General features: G+C 41.1%; 1 protein-coding gene across 1 annotated transcript in view; it reads right to left on the reverse strand.

The window, feature by feature from the left end:
• Positions 1–12,708, reverse strand: part of LOC307249128 (integrin alpha-5-like) — a 61,841-nt gene that overhangs the window by 14,884 nt on the left and 34,249 nt on the right. The window contains exons 18-19 of the mRNA XM_080025762.1: positions 11,509–11,646; positions 7,041–7,108 (exon numbers count right to left, since the gene is read on the reverse strand). Of these exons, the coding sequence (XP_079881888.1) occupies positions 7,041–7,108; positions 11,509–11,646 (206 nt within the window). The remainder of the gene's footprint in view (positions 1–7,040; positions 7,109–11,508; positions 11,647–12,708) is intronic.

Below are 12,708 nucleotides of genomic sequence, written 5' to 3' on the forward strand. Positions count from 1 at the left end.
TCAAATGAGCAGACAGGATTCATTAAAGGGCGTCATTCTTTCTTCAACATCTGGGGCCGTATTCACAAAACATTTTAAGGCTAAGAGTAGGTCCTAACGTGCTGATTTAGGAGTAACTCTCAAAAATAAGGGGCGTTTCACTCCTAATTTTAGGACTCCTAACTTTTTAAGATAAGTGTAATTCACAAAGCATTTTAGCGCTAAAACTAGCTCCTAAATCTATGAAAAGCTAGGAGTCCTCGAGAGGACTCCTAAGTCACTAAGAGTAAATCACAGACACTCATTTGATGGCATTTTGGAGAGATTTAATGCTAGTGAGCTTTACAAAAGGTACCTTAATAGCTGTAAGGGTTTAATGATCTTAGTAAAGCTATGTTTAGAAAGTATAGACACATTTATATTTATTATATTTATATAAAAAATTATGTATTAAGTTCCTTTTCCTGCAGTTGCTTTGGGTTTACGATGCACTGAAAGTTACTGTTGGTGTCACGTTTGGGTTTAATTTGTTACTAGAGTAGGCCCATATGTGGCGCTTCCAACTCCTCCATTCCACAGGTCCGCTACTGTATAGTTGCGTGTCTCGCCTTTTTCCTTCCGCATGCACTTTACGATTTCGCCAGTTGTTGTTTCTAAATTGCGAATTTCCTGGTTTGCCGCTGTCTGACTATTGCGGCATAGTCCGCCGTTGAGGGAAATACAGTGAGAGTGCATGGCGTGCAGCTGTTCAATGAGGATATTTTTTCCGATTCAAATCATTGTAACATTTTAAATTAATAGACCTATGTGGCGCTATTGTAGGTTAATTGTGAACGAATGTGTGGGAAACCCTGCAGTATCTTGGTTTCATGTTAAATCAGTGTCACTTGTCATTAATTGTATATAAAAACTCTTCACTTTAATACAGCAACACGATATGGATATCTCCACAGTGTTTCTATCATAAACTCACTCTTAGCTCTCATTCCCTCTCAGCCAATCACTGTGGGCATAGAAGGTATGAACATGACATCATCCATAGCAACAGGGTCAACACCGCCCTCTATTCTCAGCTTAGGAGTTCCTCCCATTCCTTAGTAAAAGTTGATCTTATCAGCTTTGTGAATAGGTTTTAAGAAATTACTCCTTACTAAGAACTTTTAGTGCTCCTTAGGAGTACTCTTAGCGCTAAGATAAAATGTTTTGTGAATACGGCCCCAGAACATTAATGAACATAATTTACAGTATTCGACCCCAACCTCTAAAAGTCCTGAAGTTGTAATATCACTGGATGCCGAAAAGGCCTTTGATCGAGTAGAATGGCTGTATTTATTTACTGCTCTTAAAACATGTGGTTTTGGTGACCGCTTTAGCTCATGGATTCGTCTTTTATATACTGACCCCCAGGCAAGTGTTTGCACTGGGGACACTCGGTCTGATTATTTTCCACTATCGCGCGGGACCCGACAGGGCTGCCCCTTAATTCCGCTTTTATTTGCCCTAGCTATCGAGCCCCTATCCATAGCCCTGTGCTCTTCCCCCCTATTTCAGGGAATCTATCGCGAGGGAATCGAACATCGTGTGTCATTATATGCGGATGACCTCTTGGTCTATGTCGCAAATCCTGCCACGGCTATTCCGTTTGTTATCTCTATTCGTAATGAATTTGGGTCTTTTTCCGGGTATAAGCTTAATCTGCAGAAAAGCGAGTGTTTCCCGCTTAACATTCCCCCCTCTGACCTCCATCAGTTGCCATTTAGTATTAGCCGCTCAGGGTTTAAATATTTAGGGGTCAATATCACTCCGTCCATTTCAGCTCTTCTGGCTGCAAATTTCACTCCCCTACTAAACCAGACTAAATCTGACTTTCAGAGATGGGGTAACCTCCCTCTGACGATGACAGGCAGAATTAACTCTGTGAAGATGACGATATTACCCCGATTTCTTTACTTATTCCAATCATTCCAATATTCTTACCAAAATCCTTCTTTCAATCGTTGATCAAACTTATTACATCATTTGTTTGGGCAGGAAAACACCCAAGAATTAGTAGAAACGTACTAGAAATGAGTACATTTGGAGGGGGCCTTGCCCTGCCAAACTTTATATACTACTACTGGTCAGCTAATATTCAAAAACTTTTGTTTTGGTTCCATACAGTTAACACCTCTTGGGGGTCCATTGAATCAAAGTCTCGTCTGGGTACATCTCTCTCAGCGTTGTTGTGTTCTCCTCTTCCAACTGTCCCGTCTAAGCACACCAAAAACCCAATCGTGTTGGCTTCCCTTAAGATCTGGTATCAGTTCTGGCGTCATTTCAAATTATTATCCTCGTCTATACTTGCTCCCATAGTTGGTAACCACCTATTTCTCCCTGCTTTAGATGTCTCATTTTCTCTCTGGAAAGCAAAAGGCATTAACTGCTTCTTGGATTTATATGAAAACAGAGTTTTTCCAGTTTTACAGATCTAATTAAGAAATTTGGTTTGCCACGTTCACATTTCTTTCGTTACTTACAAATAAGGCACTTCATTTGTACACAGTATCCTTCTTTTCCCTCACCACCCCCCACTTTGCCCTGGGAGGAATTACTTCAATTAAGTCCCAATCAGAAAGCTCTTATATCCCGGGTATATAGCGGTCTTATGTCGCTCAATAACACACCTGTGCTCAAAGCTAAGTTTGCATGAGAGAAAAAATTAAATGTGGATTTCACAGATGACTGGTGGGTTAAGGCAATCGACAGAATGAGCTCAACATCATCCTGTGCTCGTCTAGGGCTCAAGTTTAAGGTATTTCATAGAATCCATTTTTCTAAAGCCAAACTGGCAGAGATTTACCCTGACGTAGACGATAGCTGCAACCGGTGTGGCTTTGCCCCGGCTGACCACAGTCATATGTTTTTTCTCTGTTCGAGCCTGAACAATTTTTGGTGTTCTGTTTTCAAAACACTGTCTGACGTCCTGCAGCTAAATCTTCAGCCATGTCCTTTGACAGCCATTTTTGGGGTTCCCCTTGTGCCTTCTGCCTACTCTAGAACTCAGGCAGATGTTATTGCATTCTCTCTTAGCTCGGAGAAGAATACTCTTTGAGTGGAAGTCTCCCAAGCCTCCCCTGTCATCTTCCTGGTTGAGTGATGTTATGTTCTTTATCAAACTACACGTTGTCATTTTTGGATCAAATACATACGTGACCGTCACAGGCACATCCTGGTTTCCATCCAGTATGTAGTTTGTTTTTTAAATGATATAACGTATATAAATATAGAGAACAACATAACATAACACAAATAAACAAGTCCCAACAAGCACACAGGAGCTTCAGTGATGTTGTAAAGGTTATCTTTTGACCTGCTTCTCTTGACTACCAGTGTTTGAGCTAAGCTAACTTGGATGAGTGACCTTTGCACATTTCCATGTAAAAAACACACAAAGTTACAGGAACTTTTTTTTTGTCACATTTTCTCGAACCGGAGAGCGAAGCAAAAAGCTAAATATCATAAATGTTGAACTACTCCTTTAATATTTTTGAATGGATAACATAAAAAGTCAGTATTGTTTAAGCTGGTTTCATAATTAAAACAGTGCCTACATGAGTTATACTGCTATACATTTCTGTTTTTCGATTTGATAGAATTATATGTAGGGGAGAACGGGGGAATCTGAGGCATCGGGTAATGTGAGCCACCCCCTGTATCTAGGCAACGGAACATATTTGTGGTCATGTGAGATATATGTTTTCAAGCCCCTCTCATTTCCCCATGGCCCTGAAAGAGAGGACCTCATGGTGCTGTGGTAAGCATGTTTTTTTTCACCAAAATAGGTATTTTGCATGTAAAAGTAAATTTTCTTGCTGTCAACTTAATCAACTGTTGTGCCAAAGCAAATGTATTCACGTAGAAAAACTTCTATCATACGTGTTGATGAACTACCAACATATGAAACCATGTGATGCTGATAACTGAAGATTAGCCTGAAATGTTAAGAGAGGTAGTTTTTTCTCAAATTGTGGTGGTGGGGGAAAGTGAGCCAAATGCTGTGGGGGAAAGTGAGCCACTGTCTCATTTTCCCCTACCATGAGGCACAAGTTAAGTTTAGTCTTAAACATATTTTAATGTAATATTACATAACATATGTTTTATTTTAATGTCATACACATTGTAGAAAAGCCATCATGCCAAGGAAATACACCAGGAAGACGACCTGGGGCAACCACACGGAAAGAGCACCTTCTCATCTTTCCCTGTAACCTTCAGGGCTGGAATGTAGAGTAGGCCTAGTTGTAGAGTATGACAGGCTGATGTTATAATCCAGTTGGGTCTTCTCCTGTGTTCTGAGTCCCAGGCTGTTCTCGCTGGTTCTGATTTTCCTATGCTTTGACCCCCAGACACTAGCTGGCTCTAAGGGTCCTGTGTTCTGACCCCCAGACTGTGTTCTAATCTAACTGGTTCTATCTCTCATTTGAATCTTATTAAAACCTTTTGAATTATAATATGTTGTATTTGATTTTGTTTAGAGTTACTTTCAAGTGTTTAGAAAATTTGCTTTGCTTAATTGACCAAACCCCATCATTCTTTTATTAGTCCGACATTAGTTCTGGAATGTGTGGCTAGCTTTCAGGATTCTTACTGTACAATATGTGTTGTTATGGTAGTTTCAGAGTGGAAACAGTAAGTGGATCAGTTTACCCCACAGCTGGGGTAAAGTGAGCCACATGACAACTTTTTTTAAAACAATCATATTTTCACTGCCCTTTGTCTTGAAACAATTCTGCTAATGCCCATTTCTAGGAAATATCCTGAATTAATGGGAAATGTGTACATTTGAGTGATAAATCATTTTAGCTCCCTTAGGGGGGAGCAAATGTACAAAGTGGGTCAGATTACCCCGTTCTCCCCTATATTGTTTTTTTTATTCATTTATTTATTATTAAAGGCACGTATGGACTCTGGAAGGAGGAAAAGGAGTATTTCTGAGGCTCACAATCAGGGTTCCTCTTTCTTTCACTCCCCTCCCCTCCCCCATCTTCAGAGGGTCTGGACGCAGTGACCCCTTCACTAGGTAAGACGACCGCCAGATGATCTTAATTATGCCCGCAAAAGTTTAGCCAATGCAGGAGGAAACAACACTGGCACTTTAACTCTGAGCAGATGCTGAGAAAACAGACAGAATTGTGTTGCCCAGAGTTGAGATGTGAATTGAACTGTGTTTCAGTCTGTTGGGAAAATAGAACAGTGGAATCGCAAAAGCTCGTAAATGCACAATTGAAGCCAGAGGACACAAGTGACAGACCCTCTTGTCTTTGTGAATGTCAAACATCCCGCTGTTTTTCCAAATTCTTGGCCACTGAGAGAGAAAAAAATGCTGTGTATGATAGAATGTCAGTGATGGGAAAATAATGTTAAGTGAAAGTGCTGAATCATTTGAGTTTGGCCCTTTGGCAACTGCAATTTTTTTTTTTTTAAATAAGAAAAAATAAATTGAGTTTTCATGGGAGACTTTCTGCACAAATTGTATTACTGCAGCTAAGAGAAAGCACATGGCCACGTAATGCAAAGCAGTCCTCATAACAGAGATGACTGGGAGAAGAGAATCTGTGCGTGCGTGCGTGCGTGCATGTGTGTGTGTGTGTGTGTGTGTGTGTGTTCGCTTTTTGAATGGACTGAGACATTGCCAAGTATTTGGCTGTGGTCCATTCACAAATAAGGATACATGATTAATGTACAATAATCAGTGACTGTGCCAAGAGTCTGGAGTCTTTCCTCCGTGTCTGTCTTCCAGTACAGATCATTACAGAGCCTCTTCTCTTTGATTATCTTTCACCAAACTCACTCTCTGTCTCTCTCTCTCTCCATGCAGTTTATATTTTCAAGCCTGTATTTATTTATTATGCACGCCATGATGAATCAATAGAACAACTTGAAAACCATCCACACAAATGTTTATCCGGTGCTAATGCATATTACTTCCTGATGTGTGTGCAAGTTTTTTTTTTACTGTTTTGGTTGACTCTCAAGGCTCTCATCCACCATATTTTCATCCGGTGGTAAGCTACCTGCTCACCACCATGAGAATTTGAGTTGCAAAATCACTTTTTTTTTAATGGGCATGTTGCTATTAGCTATGGTGACCCCCCTCCCCCATTGCTTACGTACCAATTTACAGAGCATAGGCTGTGTATTAAAACTGGATTTTTTTTCCAGAGGACATAATATTTTGTTTTACTTTAATATTTTGATGGAAAATCCAAATTTCTTCAATAGCTTGTAATTCATCGGACTTTGTTTTGTTCATACAAAATTCCTCAGATTTAGCCTCTTAATTTACCTCTCAAAGTACACCAGATTCATGCATTTCACTTTAAAAAGGTAAAAAAAAGTCTCCCGGGGGGCATACCCACAGATCCGCATAGGAGGGTCGGGATCTCGGCTGGCTACTATTTTCACCCAGCTGGACATTCGTGGCACTAGCGGAAAACACCACAATAAGTGATTGATTCTATTGCTCAGATAAAACATTGATGTAAAGAAAGGTGTGCGATCACCAAAGGCGTATGTGTATATGTGCCAACAGCGTTGTTGTAATCCCTCATAATTCATCATGGGGGCGATAGTTACGCACTATAGTTTTAGGAGACAGATCATTCCCTCGGGAGTTGGTAGAGACCGGAACAATGCAAAAGAAGAGGGAATATTAGGCTTTCATTTATTGGATGGTTATAAACACAACTCTAAAAGAATGCTAATGTTGCTCCGCATCTACTGAATGTCTGTGTGTGGTTCCTATGGTGTTGTTTGACTTGTCTGTTCAGGCAAGAAGACTGCACCACTATGCTCATTCACTAAAACACAATTCAAATGCCTGGCTGCCAGTGCAACAGAGGAAAGAGCTTTCAGACGCACTGGTCTGTTTCACATTGCAAATGCTTTTCCAAACGTAACAAGATGAATCTCTCTGCAACCTCTCTGCCTGAACTGTGGTGGGGTTAGCAGCACTGCATGACCGTTTAAGTTTTTGTTTGTTGAATCAGGTAGAGCGATAGAAAGGGGTTACTTCCTCTCACCCATAAACAGCCAGCTTCAGGTCAGGGACGCAGATGTTGTCCTCTCCACAATCCAGTTGAATCTGGACCTGAGAAAGAAAAGAAAGAAAATGAAAGAGGATTATGATGGGTGTGTGAGAGACAGAGGAAACACAGCATCCGTATGGAGAGAGAGAGAGAAAAAGGAAGGGGATGTTTACAGAAGCCAGCACGCCAGATTCATGATTTAATGAAAGGACAAGAGAGGATACAGACGATGCATATCCTCCATATATACTTTATGCCAAAAAACTATAACAATATTTGAAACAAGCGGTTGTGAGCCAAGAGGATTGTGTGTGTGAAAGCAGCACATCCTTTCATGTTTGCAGGATACAAACACAACATGTTCTTTACATGTGGGAAAAAACACATTATAGGTTGAGGAGAAATGACAGGACAACGAATTCCATCGCAAAGAACTGTGACATTTTTGCGGACAAAGCATTGGATCAAATCAGGGACTGAAAAATGTCCCATTTAAAAGACAATGAGGGCTGAATCTGCTCTCTAAAAAAAACACAGTAAAAGACAAATGCGATTTGTGATTTTTACTAGACCGGTATTGTCTTTGTTAGTGTGCCCCTTTATTTTCTCTTTCCCCCCTCTTTTATTGTGTCCACCATTTCTCCCATGAAGCTCTATGCTGTCACTGTCGCTGTGCCCTCCTCGCTCAAACAAACACATGGGAAACATTACATTCCCAAAAGAATGCTCCAGAGGTCTGCAGAGAGCACCGAATCTGCCTGGCAATGGTTACCAATGTCTCAGTGAGGATCCCTGGTTCAAGTCCCCTGGTTGTACATCCAGGAATAAGGACTCAGGAGGCCATAGATCATTACACACCAAAACAGACAGGAACACACACTATCCCTGCGTTCCGAATCGCATACTTTCTACTATTTAGTATGGTAGAAACAAGATTTAGGATGTCCCGATTCTTGTGGCCAGATTTAGGATGGATAGAAAGACCCGGATGTCTACTACATCCGGCCGAGATTTTTAGCGTTGAAAACAGCATCCTATTTGGGCGATTCTGACCCACAATCCAGTGCGAACTTGAAGTGACGTCACATCAACAAAGCCTCCATATGAAAACAAACAGGGATACGACGGATATAAAAGCAAGAGACAAGATCGAGGCGCAATGTTATGATGAAATAAATAAGTAAAAGTATGTCCCAGTTGTAGCATACTGCATCCTAACTAGATTGTTTTAATTGTCAGATGTAGTATGTAGAATAGAAAAAAGAAAGAGTATGCGAATCGGAACGCAGGGTATGTTAAAGACTTACTACGATCAGGAGATGAGCACAACATTATCGGGCATCTAGTGGTGAGATTCTAGATTGCAACGCTCCCTTGGTAAGAACTTACAGAAGCTACGGTGGCCTTCAAGGACAAGCAGCTTAAGGTACTAAAGATGGCATCATCCACCACTGCCTCAAGTCTTTCCACAAAATCAAGTGACGAGGTGAAGATGTATTTAGTTATTTATTCTATAGTCATTTTTCTTCGTCTCCCAACAGGTGCACTTCCCCACTATATAGAAACACCTGTATGGCCAATAACTTTGCCCGTTTTGTGCTACTGTAGAAACATGGCGGTGCAACATGGCGGCCTCAGCGCCCTGCTCCTATATAGATATAAAAAGGCTCATTCTAAAGTAATAAAAGAAACAACATAATTTTCAAGTGACTTTACAGTAATTAAAACATACTCATGAATATTATATTCCATTTTTACCATGTCATAAATCCAACACACTCTACCTTTAAAGGAATAAAGCACACTGTTGGTACAAAAAAGGTTTTTGTGCAATGTTATCCCTACGTATAGTCAATGTTATCCCTATAGTCAATGGGACAAGCAGGAATGGCCAAAACTAGAAACTTATTATTTACCTGCTGTGCTTGGCAAGCAGTAGCCTATTCATTTAAGTCGATGGGAGCTTATAGTAAACCTGCAAATCCCATTCAGAGAACATAGCCACCACATGAGTGCCTATTCACTGAGAAATGTAGATAAAAAGCTGCTGAATTACTCTCTAATCTGACAAATTGTTTTCAAATCATTTTCATGGGTGTGCAACCTGTGCAAAATGGCAGATCACCAGCAACTATGAAATCTATAATGTAAATGTATTATAGAGCTATTAGTTAAAACAACATTTATATTGTGAATGATGGGGTTTGAAATGATGAAAATATTCCACAGTATAATTTTAACTGTAGGTGTGGTCAGAATTGTGGCCTGTTGCAGTGTAACCACACCTAACTATTATTAAACATTGCACTGGATACATCATCAGTAAGAGTTTGCCAGCAGCAAAACCCACAATTTTCAGCTGTTTTCTACTATTCTTTATTTTTTAACGTACTGATATTTTACTAACTCTTGATCGGGTCAGTTAAATCCTTAAAGTGCACGCACTTGGAGTGACAGACTTGGTAGGGCTGTCATCAACTATGGCCACTCAACACAGCATGCTCTACACAATGTTAACTGACATTTTACTAACTGTCTAATTTGAACATGGAGGGTTTTTCCCACTATGTTCTCAACCCTAAAGCCGATCATTGGATCACACGCCCATTAATGTATTTCACAAAAGGGAAAACAACATCTAATGAAATTCATAGTGTTACCTTCAAGGCTGACAAAAAAAAGTAGGTGCGTGCTTATAAAAACAACCACTTACAAGTACACTCACATACTCACATCACACACTCACTTCACCTTACTTCACTCACATAAACATGTGCACGTTTTCAAGCTCCGTCTCTCCCCTTCAGCAGGGTAGACCACTGGCAACATACATAAACAAACCACAACCAGATGTGTGAGAGCTAAGGGGCCGCCCCACCCAAACAGAGCTGTCAGCCCCTCCCTATTATTGGGTTTTCGCAGAGCTATGACTCGCCAGTCCTCTGTATAAACTCCCAGCTCTCCGTATAGGAAACAGAAAAAAAAACTTGCCCTGCTTTCCGAATCACATACTCTTTCTTTTTTCTATTCTACATACTACATCTGGCGATAAAAAGAATCTAGTTAGGATGCAGTATGCCACAATTGGGACATACCTTTACTCTTTTATTTCATCTTAACATCGCGCCTTGATCTTGCCTCTTGCTTTTATATCCGTCACATCCCCGTTTGTTTTCATATGGAGGCTCCGTCGATGTGACCTCACTTCACGTGTACACTGGATTATGGGTCAGAATCGCCCAAATAGGATGCAGTTTTCATCACTAAAAATCTTGGCCGGAAGTAGTAGACATCCGGGTACTTCTAACCATCCTAAATCTGGCCAGAAGAATCGGTACATCCTAAATCTTTATTCTACCATACTAAATAGTAGAAAGTATGCGATTCAGAATGCAGGGATAACCAATGCCATACAAATCAATGCCATGCGTGCAAAATGTATTGTACACGGGTGGAAGACTTGCTGGTATAGAAGAGAGAACCACTGTGTATGTAGGCTATGTCGCAGCCAATTGTAAATTATATTAAATTGTTTGGTAAGAGTTTAGGAAAATGTTCATCACGCCATCTGTTACCATATGCTCTCTCTCTTCACTGGCTTACTCGTTGTGGTGACTGTCTTGTTTGATTCATAAAGTGCAAGGCATATACTGTAAGTGGTGAGGTCTAACATGTTTAGTGTGGTCAGGTGATATATGGATACTGTTTGCGAGTCTACACACAAGTTACACCAGCATAGCTTTGAAACAGAGCAGTGCTTCATGGCTTCCCAGATTCATAAACAACCTTGAAATCTGTACTGGACCGAGGATGAGCCCACAGAGGTTTCCACTAGGGCGGCAGTGGCGAAGTGGGTAGGGAGATCGTCCTCTGGAGTGCAGGGTCGGAGGTTTGATCCCCCGCCTACCGGCCACATGTCGAAGTGTCCCTGGGCAAGACACTGAACCCCACATTGCTCCTGATGGTTCAGAGGGCACCTTGCATGGCAGCTACTGCCATCGGTATATGAGTGTGTGTATGAATGGGTGAATGTGGTAAGAATTGTAAAGCGCTTTGGAGCTGAGAAAATCATCTAAAAAGCGCTATATAAGTCCATTTACCAACAATTTTTCTATAATCTATTTCATCTGCTGATTCTGGATGAATCCTATAATTACTCAAAGGAATCCAGATAACTGTGAGATATAATACAACTTTTCGATTTACAGTTTTGATTACAGTTAGAGGTTCACGGTGTAATGTAGGCGTATTTGGGCGCCATCTAGTGGTGAATAATCTAGATTGCAACGCTCCGTGTCTACCCCTCCAGTTCGGAGAATTTAAGGAAGCTACGGTGGCCTTCAAGGACAATAATCTATAGTCGCTAAAGATGGCATCATCCACCACTGCCTCAAGTCTTTCCACAAAGACAGGTAAATTGGCATAATATACTTGATGTGATATGTTGATCCACTGTACATACCTTCTGCTCTATAAGCTGTTCTGTCTGGTAGTCCAGGACTGGTCTGAGGCCATGCTGGTCCACTGGGGCATGAGGATCCAGACTGAAGCTCAGGCTAATGGAGATGGGAGAGAGTTTATCCCGAAACTCCTCTTCACCCTGCAACAGAGAAACATGCATGTGACTTTGTGAGTACTGTAGCTAGCTAATGTGAACGACACACATTCACACACATTGTCTCCACACACTGATAAACCTTGGCTTGGTGTATCATTGTGATGTATTGTCAGTTCTCTATGTTCTGAAACAAGCAGACACTTGGGATTGGGAGCAAAAAGAAGGTTAGAAGTTTTGTCGTCAGGGTAGAAATGTCCTGCCTTTTAGTGGGGATTGTTGTGAAAGCCTGTTTCCCAAGTAAATGTACAAGTCAAGAAGATGTCACAAAATCAACAGCAGATGTTACGGCAACTGTTGGCTTCAATGTAGGATTTAGTTTGTGCTAAAGGTGGAGTCAGTGATTCTGGAGAACGCTTGTTGTCAGAATCACTTTTTGTCAGAATCATTGAATGACAATGATCCTCATGAACCGTTACCTGTACGTATTGTGTGTGTGCGCTGGAAAAAAAAGCTGGAGTTAATACACAGCCTAGGCTTTGTAAACTTGATTGTGAACAAAGGGTATGTAAACAAAGGGGCCTAACCTTTATGTTTTTTCTTAGATGTGACATGTCTGTTGGACAAGCCACAATGACGTCCCCCCCCCCACCTTATAGAAAGAGTTCAAGGACCAGATGCTGAACACACACACACAGATACATGTTGACTGACAGGTGAGTGGATGGTCGGCAGGATTCTACTCAAACTATCTCTTATCCTGTCAAAGAGTCAACGCTCCCTGGACCATTATGTCCTTAGAGTGAACGTACACAAATATGACTAAAGTGTTTTGGTCAGGCGTTCCCTTTGAACAGGGGCCACCACTGAGTGATGCCAAGATTGGTACTCTAGGGAGTTTCAACCCTCAAATAGAACTTCAAACGGCAACTTCAAACCCTTGTCTGTTAGGAAATGACGTTAACCTCTGTCCTACCGAGTTAACTACATTCACCTGGTGTAGCAGGTGCAAAATAGTCCCTGATTATTAGACGGCCCAAATGAAAAGCGGCAGGGCTTTGGGGATCCTGAGGGGCCAGGATTAAGAAACCGGAACGTTTGTAAAAA

Source organism: Ammodytes marinus (assembly GCF_949987685.1).
Source record: "Ammodytes marinus genome assembly, chromosome: 4".
Lineage (NCBI taxonomy): Eukaryota > Metazoa > Chordata > Actinopteri > Uranoscopiformes > Ammodytidae > Ammodytes > Ammodytes marinus.